The sequence below is a fragment of the Oreochromis aureus genome, linkage group 7 (genome assembly GCF_013358895.1).
Source record: "Oreochromis aureus strain Israel breed Guangdong linkage group 7, ZZ_aureus, whole genome shotgun sequence".
NCBI classification, from domain to species: Eukaryota; Metazoa; Chordata; class Actinopteri; order Cichliformes; family Cichlidae; genus Oreochromis; species Oreochromis aureus.
In genome coordinates this window covers 5036652-5053364 of record NC_052948.1, presented here as the reverse complement: position 1 = coordinate 5053364, position 16713 = coordinate 5036652, and the positions used below count along the sequence as shown (strand labels likewise).

The 16713-nt window shown below is 39.2% G+C and overlaps 2 protein-coding genes across 5 annotated transcripts in view; both read right to left on the bottom strand.

Annotated features, from left to right (window-relative positions):
• The window catches only part of osbpl5 (oxysterol binding protein-like 5), a 47584-nt gene extending 35464 nt beyond the window's left edge, over nucleotides 1-12120 (bottom strand). For both annotated transcript variants that reach the window (XM_031740833.2, XM_039614720.1), the window contains exons 1-2: nucleotides 11906-12120; nucleotides 558-619 (exon numbers count right to left, since the gene is read on the bottom strand). The gene's annotated coding sequence lies outside the window, so the exon portion shown is untranslated. The remainder of the gene's footprint in view (nucleotides 1-557; nucleotides 620-11905) is intronic.
• Nucleotides 12121-15293: 3173 nt separating this feature from the next.
• ptprjb.1 (protein tyrosine phosphatase receptor type Jb, tandem duplicate 1) overlaps nucleotides 15294-16713 on the bottom strand; it is a 40223-nt gene continuing 38803 nt past the window's right edge. For all 3 annotated transcript variants that reach the window (XM_039614717.1, XM_039614719.1, XM_039614718.1), the window contains one exon: nucleotides 15294-16713. In XM_039614717.1, the coding sequence (XP_039470651.1) occupies nucleotides 16555-16713 (159 nt within the window). In that variant the 3' untranslated portion in view covers nucleotides 15294-16554.

Below are 16713 nucleotides of genomic sequence, written 5' to 3'. Positions count from 1 at the left end.
CTTGTGAAACCTCACTTATTCCCCTCTAAACCAAGCGAATCAGACACACCCTGTAACCTGCTGATCTCACTTCTAACTGTTTCTCTTCTTCTAAAGTCACATGGTGTACAAACTCTAGCGCACACAAACACAGAACAAACACAGACTTTACTGCTCTAGCCAACACTTTGATCAAATAGCTGTAGACAGAGAATATTCTACTTAAATGTAATAAAAACTGTCTGAAACAGAGAGTCTGCTTCACACCTTAAGAGACGTGCCCTACTTCTGCTCAGAAACTGAGTTATCCCTCCTGGCAACGCTGGGTAAAAATGTGCTCGCATTAGTGTCAGATATTGAAAGCAGGGTGATGGACTGAGAAAATCAGTTCACAAATTTAAGTACATTTAAGTACAATTAAAGTACTCAAGCACATGTAAGCTTGGACTGTAACATGCTAACAGCACATGCAAACCATTTGACTAACTGAGGCTAAAACAGATGGCTATCCAATTTAGCTAAGTGTATTCATTACTAAGAAATTAAAGAGTGGGCCAGCAGCTGAAAGCTCAACTTACCTTTCACCTGAGCCCCAGGAGACACTGCATCCAGAAGCTTTTGTTGAATCAGCCTGTCTCACCTGCAGAGATGCACAAGTTAGAATAAGGTTTCACTTTAACTCACACAGTACAAACGCTCAAACCTGCCTCACCCCCAACGTCTCTCCCGCTAATGCTCCTCCTGGTCACACCACTGTGTTAAGGCCCCACCCCACTCTTTCCCAGTCCTTATTTCAATAAGTCAGAACAAGCCTGCACCTTTAGCTAAAGTTGACTTGTAATAAAATTATGAATCAAATTTCCCCCTCAAAAAAGATCAATGAAAAGGAAAGATTAAATGCTGATACTGTCAATCCCATTTTGTTGGAAAGGAGATTGTGTTTACCAGAACACAAGGAAGTAATACTCAAATGTAGACAGTCAATGACACACACTATCATATTTATGGAGAACTACTTCTCTTACACTAGATAAATACACACCTCAGTAGGATGTGACTCCAGGAAGACGTGAGGCAAGACAGCAGGAATATGACTGCAGACAGTTCAATGTCCACATAAGTGAACTTAATTTGATGTTACATATTTACATTCACTCTCATCATTTACAGCTAAAAATTGTGTTTTCACCTCCCATTCTTACATTTGTTTTCCCTTGAAATCACTTTTAATCACGTTTCTTGAAAACCTGTCTATTCACACACAACTGGGACATGTGATAAGCCACAAATCTACAAACGAAAACAAACACAAGCATCAGTTCGCAAAGCAGCACTCCACTACATATACCCCTAATAAACGCAATAAAACAATAAAAAACTGAGAAATTGCATTTATCTGTGCAGATTACACCAATGTTAATAGACCTAATGGTAGTGCAACAAGTGAAAACACAGGGTGGCCAGGAGTGGTGGAATCTGTGCCTGCTGCTTAGCAAAGGAGGAAGCCATAACACTTGAGTACATCTAACCTAAATAAGAAGTGAACTGAAAGAGAATCGCTGAGCTAACAGCACTTGAGGGACAAAGACAAAGAGGGGGGCAGTGCAGGAGAGATCAGGTCAAACACACACAGCCAATACAAAAAAAGCTGAAAGAAAAATACACAAGGAATGAGTAATTTAGCTTGTCCCCTTTTTTTTTGCTTAAAAGACAAGAATCATGAAATGCACAACATGTACAAACAATGCAAACCACAAGTGAAGTAAGACACCGTGGCCCAGAACGTGTCATGGTTTCAGTGGAAGAGTATTTGTTCTCGGGACCAATTCACAGTCCAATAAAGTTAACTGCGTAACACATAAAAACAACACTATTACAACTTGGGATTGCACTTAACTCATGACCAAAGGCCAAGAGAAAAGTGTAAAGAACGGACAGTTTATATGCAACACTCTTACTAAAGAGACTCACAGTGTACGATGTACTTCTTTGTTTGGCTCATATCACATTCATACATAGTGGGCCAAATATAAGTCAGAAAGAGGGCAATCACTATCCCTGCAATTACAAACAAACAGTGCTGAATAGAATCTAACCAGCAAATTGTATGCTAGTCTTCAAGGAAACAGCTAACTAACATTGATATTAAGGCATTGTGGGTATGCCAGCATTCATAGCAGAAAGTCAGGCTGGGCTCGTAAGCAATGATAGGAAGGTAACATGTGTAAGAAAGAGATTACAGATAAAAAAAAATGCAATGAGTGATGGATTTGAACTAAATCAAATGATTGTACCTTGCTGTCTTGCTTTAAACATTTTAAACTAAATATTTGAAACTACATTAAAACACCACAGCAACATTCATGCATTTGTCTATGAAGGTTCTCAGTCATCCACGTCATTGTAATCTAAGGAGCTTGGAAAAGACCTTGACTTGACATTAGAACTGAAGAAGCTTCTCGGATAAGAGGTGAAACGTCTTCAAGCAACTTAAAGGAGTCCAGACGCTTTTCTTTCCAAGCTCCTTAGATTCATGCATTTGGTTTTTACAGCACTTCCCTCAGTAAACAACTTTTACACAGTACAGTGATATTAAGCCTCTGTTGTGATTTTAGAAGGGAATATTTTAAATTTCCCTACTGAAAACTGAAAAGATTTCCAATGACATAGCTGCCTGCCTTAGCATGTTTGGCTAGTTGCAGGCATGCCAAACTAAAGTTGCTTAGCAACTTGAATTGAGTTGATTGGTTGATGAGAGGCAAAGATCACTGCAGTGCAAAAAAATGCAAAGCAACAAAATTATGGTGATTCCAGATCCTTTACATTGCACACTTATTATTTTTTTTAAATGTTTGATTCATTGCATTTATCTTGTAATTTAATAGCATAATTCTGTTGCATGTAACCAGTTCTCCAGATCAGCCAGACTTGCTTCAAATCAATATAAAAATAGGAACAGTGTGAATAATAACTAGACTAGAAATAGGTTTTCCAACTTGATATAGTACTGGCTGTAACATTATAGCCAACCCATGAAACATTAACAATGTCTGCCATTCCAACTGAAAATATTTTATTAATCTTTGCCCAATAAACCAAAGTTCTGGACTTACTGTAACCGCTGTGCTTTAAAACACTTCACTTCTTCTTCTACTGTCTATCCTGTCACAATCTTGAACAGTTCTTCTGACTTGAGGTCATCATTTTTCTAAAGATTAAATGGATACAAATTGTCCTTATTTGTACTTGTGTTGGATCTTTTATCACGTCAGACAGCCTTCATAAGGAAAGCCTCTTATCAGCAGCCTCGTTCAACAACCCTCATCTATGACCATGCAAACCCACTTAGGTAAACGTAAGGCCACAAAGGATTTTTGCTGTGACCGTAGCTAGAAATCAACAGTCAGATATAAAGTTAGTTTCTGTCTTTTAAGTGAAATGTCAATTTGACAAAGGCTTTTACTTAACGTTGAATTTGAGACTATGATCCATATTAGCATTGGGTAATAGATGCAGGTATTTAAAAATGTTCTTTGGTATACGGGAACTGTCTGTCCAGTGAAGACAGAGAGCACAGATAAACAGAACATAACCTTCTATCAACACATAAAAATCAGTCTGCTGAGACACAGGGACACAAAGTGAGGACTCACTGTCTGTTATGGCCACAATTTAAACTCAATGCAAAATTTGGCTCTGGGTCTAAGGCCACTTAACATTAAGTGTATTCATGTCCCTTAAAGACCAATGTACTAATCACATGCCCTCCTACTTTGGGGTCTATTGTTTGAGCAGTCTGGTATAAATCAGGGGCATCACAAACTGGAAAAATCACAGTTCAATCCTGCAAAATGGGACCAACAGTGAATACTAGGGCTGGGCCATATTATACTGTTCACAGTAATACCGGTACAATGTTAGGCAACGATAAGAAAATGAAATATCGCGATAGAATATGGGTAAAACGTGCATGAGCAGTGCCTTTGTTTTCATACGCATATGGCCGAAAAAGCACGGCGGCAACGGAGAATAAGAAGGGGGAAAATGGACTGTTGAGTGAAACGGATGAACCGGAATTGGTTTGTAAAAATGGTGCAACTTCAGTGATGTGGAACTGGTTTGGTGTTTGTCCGTCAGATACACAACAAAGCACATTTTTTTGTAGAACATGCAACCGGGCCATCGTTATTGCCGTATTTGTTGGACTAAGGTGCTCGTAAATCTGGGAGTAATCTGGGTCCTAAACTCCGTCTGCTTCAGGTCCCAAAGTCAAACGAACACTGCAGCATCACTGAGAGTTAAAAATATATCATTATCAATATATATATCAATTATATCATTATCGCAAATTTTCAAATATATATCGTGATAAATATTTTTGGCCATATCGTCCTGCTCTAGTGAATACTTCTTAATATTTACCAAACTGTCTTTGAATATTGAGCCAAATACGAATATTAGTTGACGGTGATGTTGGGGACATATGTTAGTTTATCTATAAGAATAATGTTTAGTTAAAAACTAAGCAGTCTGTGGGATACGCCCCTTTTGAGTGACTAATCAGTCCATCTTATTTTCTCTGCACACAAACTGCTAATTTCACAAATAATTGCTTCTTTTTACTACTATAGTAGATAGTCTAGTTTTAAACTCTCGTTCCAGCAGTGAAATTCACACTGTTAATAAATGCAAAATTTGTCCCACCAGCAAGTACTGCTCTGACAAAGCCCAATTATTAAATCTTAAATTGTGCTGTGAATGGCAATTCATCCTCACAAGTGAATTGCAGCTGTGGGAGGTCACGTTTTTAAATGAGAGGCTGTATTCACCGCTTTGAGGAAAAGGCTTTAAACACAATAGCAAAGCAGCCTATTGTACTTTGAGGGCGCCAAATGAGGGATTCCAACACCTTTTATACAGCAGGTCGACAGTTGTGGTCAAAAGTGTACATACATTCATCAAGGGCATGAATGTCGTGGTAATTTTTTACTTTTAATGACTTCTTTGAACTGTTCTTTTCCAAGGTGGAATGATTGTACACTAGGGGCACAAGGATAAGCATACTTTAGATTTTATCTAATCCACAAAGGGTTAAAAGTCGAGTGTTTTGACAGATGCATGAAACTATACATCTTTAGACATATGTCTGTGAAGGTTCTCAGTCATCCAGGTCATCGTAGTCAAAGGAGTTTGCAAAGAAAAGCGTCTGGACTTCTTTGAGTTGCTTGAAGACGTTTCACCTCTCATCCGAGAAGCTTCTTCAGTTCTAAGGTCAAATGGCCGAGAGTCCCAGATTTAAACCCAGTGGGAGTATCCCCAAGGAGGGACAAAGGACCCCTGGTGATCCTCTAATCACATGTGCCAAGGTGTGAAAGTGGGTGTGGGACCTAATCAGCCAGGGTTTGGGTAAGCCCATTGTGAAACCTGGCCCCACCCTATCATGTGATTTCCTGAGGTCAGATGGCCCAGGATGTGAGTGGGCGTTAAGGCGTCTGGGAGGGAACTCAAAACTGGATTATAGATGGCAGACAGTTGGTGTCGTAAACCACCGCCTCTGTTCAAAGATGGTCGCTCACAGTGGACATAGATGGCCTCTTTCACTCCTCTTTCAAACCATCTGTCCTCTCTGTCCAATATGTGAACATTGGCATCCTCGAAAGAGTGACCTTTATCCTTAAGATGCAGGTGGACTGCTGAGTCTTGTCCTGTGGAGGTGGCTCTTCTATGTTGTGCCATGCGCTTGTGAAGTGGCTGTTTGGTCTCTCCAATGTAGAGGTCTGGGCATTCCTCGCTGCACTGTACAGCATACACCACGTTGTTCAGTCTGTGTTTTGGAGTTTTGTCTTTCGGGTGAACCAGTTTGTGTCTGAGTGTGTTGCTGGGTCTGAAGTACACTGGGATGTCATGCTTGGAGAAAACTCTCCTGAGTTTCTCTGATACACCGGCTACATAGGGGATGACAACGTTGTTGCGTCTGTCTTTCTTATCCTCCCTCGCTGGTGTCTGATCTTCTTTTCTGTGCCTTTTTGCTGACTTTATGAACGCCCAGTTAGGATAACCACATGTTTTCAGTGCTTCCTTTACATGTGTGTGACTCTCGGCCATTTGACCTTAGAACTGAAGAAGCTTCTCGGATGAGAGGTGAAACGTCTTCAAGCAACTCAAAGAAGTCCAGACGCTTTTCTTTGCAAACTCCTTTGACTATCTTTAGACATAAGTTGAAACGGCCGCAATTTTCTTTGTGAGTATTTATTATGCAGCATGCTGCGGGGAAAAGCCTGTTTTAAGGTTTATTTGTCAGCACCTGACGGCTCTTTTTAGCTTCTCATCCGTAAACACTCTGCATACTATTTCACGTGATTCAGTTTATTTTGAAAAATCTCAACAGGATCTTCAGCTTTATTTTGAAAGGTTTATGTGGAAAATAAACAAGCGGACGGCGGAGCCACGCGATGGTTTTACCGTCGCTGTTGCTGACAACAACGCATAAAAACAGTCGCTTGTCCGTCAGTAGTGTGGTTATATTAAATATAAGAGAAAGAGAAGACTTTGATGGTCACTGTAGAATTAATTTCTTAAAACGATGGAAAAATATTGCCGTAAACAGTTTATTTTGCGACACCACGAAACAAACGATAGTGATATTTTATAGAATGTGTGATCTCACATTCTTGGAAAAGAACACCCCTTATATTTGAAAGTCTGTAGAATAGTAGAATAATAGTAGGAAAGGCACTTGTAGCATCCCTAGTTAATGCAAAAATTAGTAGACCAAAGAAAAATATCAACATTTCAGCTGGACATGGTGGATGTGTCACTGTGAAAACGGAAGTATGTTTGGAAGACGACACTAATCAATCATTAAATAAAGCGTAAATGTCAAACGTTGCATCAGCAAAAGCTGCTCAACACTTTAGCACAAAAAGCAACTTAATCTGGAATAAAAGAAAAATATTCCAGTACACATAACACGAGTTAGATGGGAGCGTTTATCAATTTAATCTCTGTGCCTTCAACAAAAAGATGAGAGCAAGATTTGTTTACATAAGGACAGAAAAGCGGAAGCAGAGAGGAATGCTAGAAGCAGGGTCACATAAACACTGGAGGGCGTAAGGCAGCACAGATAAAAGCTGCAGCAGTGATTCAACAACCTCCTATGAACAGCATAGATTTTTTCTTCCCTGCGTGACACTCAGTCACTGTTGGAAACCACTGTAATGGCATAAATCATACTATTCATGATCAATAGCTTTTAAAGCAACCTCTCCTAAAAGTGGGGTGAATGTTAAAAAGACTGATTTTATGTGTAGTGTCACTTTAAGACTGAAGTCAGATGATGGTCCTGTGTCATGGAAATCACCCATCGTCTCTGACCCAGTGTCACTTTGAAAGGTTAAGGCAATGCTTGTTTTGTTGGAGTGACTTGGTATGTTCATCTACAGATGGATGTCACAAGTTTCCATTTAGTGTAACAGAGCCACTTTCCCCCTGTTACTTCATTAGGAAAACCGACGACATAGTAGCAGACAGAATGCTAACACTACTGATCCCCTAAGGTAAAGCTGTAGAATTACATTAACAGCTATTAATGGATTTGTCTGGCACCAATAAAATGCATGTCATGAAAACATCAGGCAAAAATTCAACACCAATATCATCCTGCCAGCACAGAGGATTGTGATGACCCTATAAAAGTGGAATTTGGCAAACTGATGATGTAACCAAGCCTCTCAGCAACACCTCATTTGTAAAAATAAATAAATAAAAAAATGCTGTGTTAAAAGTACGTCCGAAATCTACAACGGCCCTGCTGTAAACTCAACACAGATGCTTCAGCTTATCCCAGAAAACTGCAGATTATCAACGTCTGACATGGGCAGCACACAGTGCCAATCATTTTCAATGACGGAACAAAATCTCCTTACGAGCCCTGCCACTCAGAAACAGCCGTAAAGCAAATCGAGACTTTTAAAAGGATATTGCATCATAGTTAATGTAGCTCATTCACAAAATCAAACAAAAACATTATGAGCGGAAAGTCTGAATAGCTGTAGCTTAATCCATATGACTGCTTATTATTTAATAACAAAACAGTGAACATATTCCATGTCAACAAAACACAACAGCATCTATAATGGACACTTATTTTAAATAAATCAAGTTTTACAACTACACCCACAATATCCACACAGTACACTGGGCCCTAACCAAAGCTGTCAGCATTTACACAACCACCAACTCCATGTAGTAACCTATAGAGAGAGAGGTGGATATTGATTGCAGAGGCACTAGCTACTGCGAGAATACTCGTTGGCAGTTGTAGAAAGCTGAGTGGTGGATGTATGGTGTTAAACATGCTCTATAAATACAAACACCTGCTGGTCAGTTTCCTTGGAACAAAGTAAGAAGTCACTCTCTAAGGGTCAGGAGGTCAGTCTCAAATGCTTTATTTCTTTGTGTGTGTGTGTTGGATAAAGCAAGCAAGAGACACGGAGAGAGCCCAGAGTTTTAAAATCCTGGCTGTCGGTTGTTAAATCATATAGCAAATTAATTGGAATGCACTGTTTGATACACAATTCATCAAAAAAGAGAAGAATCTAGTTTTCAGTTCCACATTTAAACGTCATGAACGTGGTTTCACAAGCCTTTGCCTCACTCCACAGGGTTGATTTCAGATCAACACAAAATGCCATTGTTTCCAGACCTGTAGGGTGTTTTACTCAGTGTTAATATTACAGAAAATAAAACCATACCTGCAGACATTTACAAATTAGACATTTATAACAGAAGTCCCACTGACTTTTATATAATAATATCTGAGCAAACAATGTGTGCATCTGGATAAAAGCTTTACCCATGAGGGAATAAGAAAACATTAAACATTTCTGTGTTTTTCTGTGCTCACATAAATACTTTTTCTTCTGGGAAAAGGTGATATTCTATGACAAAAACGGCCTTTTTTAAAACATAAATGTCAGCTAGCATCTGTAAAGTAACTTGTGACAAAAAATTCTGCAGGGGAAGGGAATCTTGGAACAATATGGGCTACTAAAAGTGCGTTCGCTCTCTAGGAGCAGAGAGAAAGATTCAGTATGGGGCAGTATTAGCCTAGATTCCCCCAGTTGATGTCGGGGAAAGTATTTAAATCTCAGGGGAACTGGAAACAACACTGAGCCACTTATCAGCCCTGGAATAGGACAATTCCACTTTGAAGAGCAGCCAGATTCAAAGTAGCATTTTAAAGGGAAGAGTATGTTTTGGAAAATTACCATTCAGATACACAGAGACAATCAGGATCAGACAAAATATCTCATTTCCAAATAAAAACAAATAAAGCAGCGATTAGCATTTAGACTGGAAGACAGAGAGGCGGTCAAGAACCTAGCACCCGTCATCAACGCCTAGCTGGCTTCTCCTGTGGAGACTGATCTACAGGATGCAGTGAGATGTGGTATTTTCTGCATATCCTTCACAGTACAGCATGGAAGTTGGGACATCTGTTGCTGTGTCTTCCTGCTAGAAAAAGCACTGATAAAAAGCAGGACTATCCACCCACAGAAAATGACTCAAACGGCTCTTTTCTCTTTCCTTCTTTCACTGCCACTCTCTCCCCATTTGTGTTTCACAACAGAGCAAAGCCACAGTTCTAGTTGATAGGCTTAGGGCCCAACACCATTAAATATCACCACCTGATTAGAGGAAGATAGACTGTCACATGATGTGTCAACGCTTTGGGTGTCAACAGATCAGCACAGAAAAGCAAATGTGATTTTTGTTTTTCTAAAGTGGAAAAATTTGTATTAAACATCAATCTGATGAGCGGTGTTAGACTCTATTTAAATCAGATATGCAACAAGACGTGGTCTCTGTTAGTAATGATTTCATGACCTAATTCCACTGCCCACGTAATACTAATGACCTTCTCATGCTTGCCATGTTCCTATCTCTGCTATTTCCACCACTCATAGTAGGACATTCTGCAGTAATTCAATATCAGATCAATTTTTGGTCTGATGGTGAATGACGATAGTGCACATTAGACGTTCATCATTCTATATAACCCTCTTTAAAAGACTGACTCCAGTGAATTTGCAGACCCAGAAAGGCTGAAGCAACAAAGCAAATAAAGAAGTAGAGAGTGTGAACAAGAGACACACTTTAAAACTGGCTCTTCGTCAAGCTCTGCAGCAGTTTCCCCACATATTACCTATTTTCACTTCAACCAAGGGTGAAACATTCCAGTAAACCCTTTAACTATTAACTAAAGTGCACTCCAGCACTCCAGTGTTATTCTCATCACAAGCAAAGCCAGACTCGACATAATACCACACAATTAAAGATGGATGAGACAAAGTGGCAGTGAAAAGCCTCCACAGTTAGTCATCATTTCATCGAATGCCACGAGTATCGTTTGACCTGCACTTTTTTTTTTTTTTTTTTTTAAGTTTGAAGAAACTCATGATCTTATGTTTGTTAAGCTGCACTTTTTTCACAAACCCTTAACATGTGCACAAATGCCGATGTGGATCTTTTTAATTACTTTTTATTGTTATTGCTGTGGGCGGAACTCCTTTCAGACACTTCAGGCAATTTAATGAGAACTACATGACGGTACTGGAAACATTCTCAGCGTGGTCTTGTAAACAAACAAGCTATGTAATGAAGTCTGCGCTTCTGAGTGACCCCAAAAACACTCTGTTTTGGCATTTCTGCACTGCAGCATCTGACTTGTCAATGAATGTAGACTGGCACCAATGAAGGAAGTGCTCATGCATATACTGATAATCACCTGTTTATAGATTTCTGAAAACAAGACGGCATTTTCTAATGTAAGTTGCCAGTATTTATCTCTTTGCTTTTTATCAGCTTTGCTTGGGATTTCTTTTTAAACTTGCAGAAATTAGGGCAGGGCTGAACGACTTGAAAATGAACTAGTGGGGCACTTAAACATCTGTTTTTATCAACCCTGAATTTGGCAATCAGAGCATTTAATTTCTTGTCAAATTAATATGGTCCTATTAGGAGGCGTGTGTCGTTAGATTAAAATAAATATTTAAGGTGAGTTTCAAAGCGGTCTTCGCAGAAAACCCTACCTGGCTTTTACAATGTGTTCCTGGTGAACCCATGAAAAAGGTTACACGTTTGGCATCACACTTGCAACAGTGCAGCCGGCCAACGCTGGCGATGTCTTGGACTGTCCTGCACATATTTGACATTTAAATGTCTGCCAGCCTCGTTGCTCTGTTTTGAATTATCTGCACTCTGCAATAAAGTCAAAGCAAAACGTCGCATCCCACGTGGCACATAGATGATACAGAGACTTTACAGGCTGCTTGATTAATGACTACAGTTAATACTGCTATGATCATCTGCCACATGTGCTTAACAGCACAATAACATGCTTTTTCATTTATTTACAGTTTGTAACAAAAGCAAGTGAACGCAACACTGTAACTGATTTAACATAAAAGCAGGACATACAGGTACGTGCACTCGCTTGTTGCAGCCATCCTGGGCATCGGCGGGGATCGTGGTTGCTATGCAAACGAGTGACAGCAAAGCTGCAGCCGCATGGGGCACGGGCTGCTCCGCTAACGTGGCGATGAGGGGTTTACTTGAGGCAACAAGCTAGTAAGGTTAGCTGCTACCCAAGAGACGGCAAACCAAACACTCAGAATGGCGTTACTATAACCACTGAACGAATTCCTTCATATGCTGCGACGATGGGAAGACTAAAATTACAGCGTGAATGCCACGAAACGCGCAATTTTTTCTCTCATTTTGTTATTCAGCGCTATCAGAGCTAACTAGCAGTTAGCTCATAAAACATGGGTTAGTTGTATAGATACAAGTAACGTTGACTAAAAATAGCAAGTTGTGCTTAGCGGTGTGTTGTCGTGCTGTAGTAACAGACGCGTAAACTCACTCTTTGTCGATCAGGGAAACGATCATGCACTTGCTCCTAAGCTTCTTTTCCAGTCCAGCGTCATAGCACGGGGCTGTATGGAGACAGCTGGGTGGTTTAGGGGGGACAGTAGGCGGGCTGTGACAGTCGGTTGGAGAACAAGTTGCTCGGTTCCTCTCAACATGGAGAGTGCGGAGTAGACTGGATCCTTCTGCGGTTCATCTGCTGCCCGACACACAGGGAGCTCTGGCGCCACCTGTGGCCGTAGCAGTGTACAACACCAGCTGCATGTGACCTACAAGATAAACACTGGCACACATTTCCGCTTCAGATTCAGTTTCACGTCTGCTTACATTTACTATTGTCGAAAACGTTTGTACACAAACTGGGACCAGTCAAAAAGGACAAACAAAACCTCATAATTGGGAATTTCTTACTGACACATAAATTATGTATTACGCAATGTGAGTTTTTAATGAAGTGTATTACATAATGTGAACATAATCCATGTAGAAAATAAAATGTGCAGTCATAAAATAAGTTTGCATGCAATATCAAATACTCTTTAGGCAGCACACTGTCCCCTGCCAGTGTATGTAATTTTGCTGTAATAAAATGACAGATGAAGAGTTTTACTTTTGCGGGGTTGACGTGGAGCTAATTTCATGTCCCAGAGGTGGGACATTGCTGAATTTAACAGGCATTTGGAGTTCATCCAGATCACATATTGGTCATATCTTTATAAAGATCTGCCCAAGACTCTCAAACTTAGTGAAGTGTTCATATAGCTTCACTAAGTTTGAGAGTCTTATAGCTTGATCTTATAGCTTGAGTTCATATAGCTTGGCAGAAAAATTATAAGAGCAAACATTTTCACACATTTTTTTATTATAAAAGTATTATTAATATTTACACATACAGTTAGGTCCATATATATTTGGACAGAATTCCCAGAATGAAATTGAAATGAAACAACTCAGATGCACCTTAAGTGCAGACTTTAAACTTTTTTGGGTTGAATAAAAACATTGCATAAAAGTGTGAGGAACTAAAGCATTTTTGAACGCAATCCCTTCATTTTAGGGTCTCAAAATTAATTAGAGAAATGAAAAAAAACTGAGAATAAAAATTTCATTTCTAATACTTGAAAGCCCTTTGCTGGCAATGACAACCTGAAGTCTTGAACTCATGGAAATCACCAGATGCTGGGTTTCCTCCTTTTTAATGCTCTGCCAGGCCTTTACTGCAGCAGCTTTCAGTTGGTGTTTGTTTGGGGGCCTTTCTGTTTGACGTTTAGTCTTCAACAAGTGAAATGCATGCTCAACTGGGTTAAGATCAGGTGACTGACTTGGCCATTCATGAATATTCCACTTCTTTGCTTTAATAAACTCCTGGGTTGCTGTATGTTTTGGGTCATTATCCATCTGCATTATGAAACACCACCCAATCAATTTGACTGCATTTAGCTGGATTTGAACAGACAGTATGTCTCTGAACACCTCAGAATTCATTCGGCTGCTTCTGTCCTGTGTCACATCAATAAACACTAGTGTCCCAGTGCCCCTGGCAGCCGTGCACTCCCAAGCCCTCACACTGCCTCTGCAAATCTAGCCTTTCTATTCTTGAGACTTATGAGTGGCTTGCAATTGTGGTGGACCTTCTGGATTTACTTTCATGCAGTCTTCTCTTTATGTTAGACTTGGATATTGATTGGCCACTTGGTTGTGAAGGGGTTTCTTTTGACCAAGGAAATGATTTTGCCATCATCCACCACTGCTGTCTTCCATTGACATCCAGGTCTTTTTGTGTTGCTTAGTTCACCAGTGCTTTCTTTCTTTCTCAGAATGTACCAAACTTTAGATTTTTCCACTCCTAATATTTCTTGGATGGGTTTTTTCTGTTTTTGCATTTTAAGGATGGCTTGTTTCACCTGCACGGAGAGCTCTTTAACCACATGTTGTCTGTTCACAGCAAAATCTTCCAAATGCAAGCACCACACCTCAAATAAATTCCTAAACCCTTCATCCAATATGAATGTGGATACCCTCAAATGAAAGTTGGGAGTCTGCAAATTATGTCCATTAACTATAATTGGAATATGTCTCAGTAAACAGGTAAAAAGCAGAACTTATGTCCAAATATATATGGACCTATACGCTCTGGTCTTCACATAGAAATGGCCATATTTAAACTGTAGTGAAAAAGAGTGGTTTAGTAACTTTGCTTAGATCAGATGACAAATATTTCACTTTCTCTTTACTGTTGTTTTATCTTCAATTTCAGAGAAGGTTAGAAAAAAAACATCCTGGTATAATCCATTATAGTGGATTTGTGGCATATAAGCATTTTAGGTCAGCGGTCCCCAACCCCCGGGCCTCGGACCGGTACCGGTCCGTGAGTCGTTTGGTACCGGACCGCGAGAGTTGAGGCTCAGGTGTGAAATGTATGGTTTTCAGGGTTTTTATCGGTTTTCAGCGTTATTTTGTTATCGTTTTTATCGTTAACTCGGTTTTCCTGGGTCTTTTCACGTGTGTTATGAATAAATCTTCTTTTTTTCAGTACCGGCACTAGTTTTATTTTGTTGTATTTAAAGGCGGGTCCGTGAAAATATTGTCGGGCATAAACCGGTCCGTGGCGCAAAAAAGGTTGGGGACCGCTGTTTTAGGTCATTATTAAATTTGGATCACCCAGTTATCTTTTGTTCTATTTTAATTTTCCAATTGCAGGTCAGGATTTATGTTCAAAATGGGGCATTCTAGATCTAGTTTTTAAAATCCAACTTATGGACCTGAGAGGCATGAGACAGAAATTATGTCGGGAAGTGGTGAAGAAAAAAGTAGAAGCCTGAGAAACTGCAGGCCTATCTAAGCCAGCATGCTGAAGAAATCTTACATTTGTAGAAAAACAACGCTGTGTACAAAAAAGTGGTCCTTTAAACTACCTCAATACTGTACAAAGTCTTGCAACAGAAGGCCTGATGTGCTGAGCTGTAAAACTGTCAAAGTCTCCTTGTGAAAAGCTTTTTCCTCACAAAGTAAGAAACAGACATAGTATTATTTATTCATCTGTTGAGGGTGCACTTATCTATCTCCAACCTCAAAGTTGAATAATGCAAAGGTGTACCAGCTCAGTCCTGCTCTGTAGCATGCAGTCATGTAATATGCTGGTCCTTTTGATCCTTCCATTTGACTCAAACAATTTTAGAAACTATTTACATAATGAGTTTATCAGACATGCTGCAGTAGCCGTGTGCGCAGCACAGTGTGCACACAATGTGCAATTTGTTTTTTGGTGAATATTCTGAGTGATATGAGCTTTGTAAATAAGTAAGTAACATTAAAGCTAGCATATGGAGCTTTAATCAGATTGAAGCTGGGGGATTTTAACAAAAAGAGGAGTATTACGCGTCTATGTTGCAGAGTTTTTAATCCCATTTCATATGACAGGTTAAAATGTATACAAATTTTGAATCCTTGTCTTTTTCTTTATATATTTTCACATTGTACCAGCAAGCATCATATAAAACATCCTAAAACCTTAGTAATTATTATACATATTTTTCACTTAAAACCCAAATGCTCAAAATAGCTTTAAATACACTATGATAAAATAAAAATACAATAAGTTTTAAAAAATAGCTACAGGCTTACTCTTTTATTGAATTATCTTTAAAAAAAGTAAAGTATCTGCCTCATGGAAAATCCTGCTCTTTGATGCCATTTTAACATCACAGGATATTTCCATACAAGGATCGGATGTGTAGCAGGAAGTGACATAACATTACAGTTTCTGTGAGGAATGCACAATGTAGAAAATAAGGACAAAACAATGGACTAAGTTCGTCAAAGTACAAACATCATAGATGCTGGGAACACGTTCAGTTTAATTGAGTTCCTGAGCTTTTTATTGAGGCAAGTAAAATTGTAATCATAAAATTATTGTATGTATATAGAAATAATCCTAACAGTCTACAAAGCACTGGCCAAAAATATTAATGCTACTGATAAAAACATCTCCATAGTAGACAGTGTAGACGACAAATGCATCCAGTGCATTATTTACAATACAGTGCATACATGTGCAAAAGGCTCCTTCATTTAAACACATTGCAGAGTTCATATTGGCTTAAAATATGCACAAACAGACGGCTGGATTTAAGACGTTTCTCTTTTCTATTTGAAGACATAAGAGTGCCACCTATTGGTGAAGCAGGTTGTTAAAAGGCACACAGTATTCATACCAGCATTTGTTTTATACAAGGCAAAGGTTATTATAAGTTTTTCTTGATCAAAAATACCTGTACACCATCCATCACACTACCTGAGCAAAAAGATCTAATCATCAGTGAGTCATATACAGTATTAAGAAGAATTTAATAAACATCTTAGCAATACAAAAATAAGCAATTATAGCAAAGTGTCCAAGACACATAATCCATTATTGCAGCTCTATGTGCAGTTTCGTCCACTGTCAACATTCATAAATCTTAACAAATAAATATAAAAAAAATCAGATTTTGAATCCAGGAAGCTAGATGACTGTTATCAAAAGCCTAAAATGTATAAAAATAAATCCAGGAAAATGTGCTCACAGCCTCCCCTTCACAGATATCTGCTCAGTTTCTTTCTAAAAGTGAAGAGAGAGATGGAAGAACTGATGGATTTCTGGGCCTATGCGTTGTGGTATCCGTTTTTGGGAGACCCTTTTTTTGGGCCAATATTTTCATAGATTGAGAGTGCCGCGGTGTTTTGGTAGATTAGATCCACATTGGTCCCCGTTCTCGACCGGATGATGTCCAAAGCACACTGGTTTAAGAACACATACTGGTC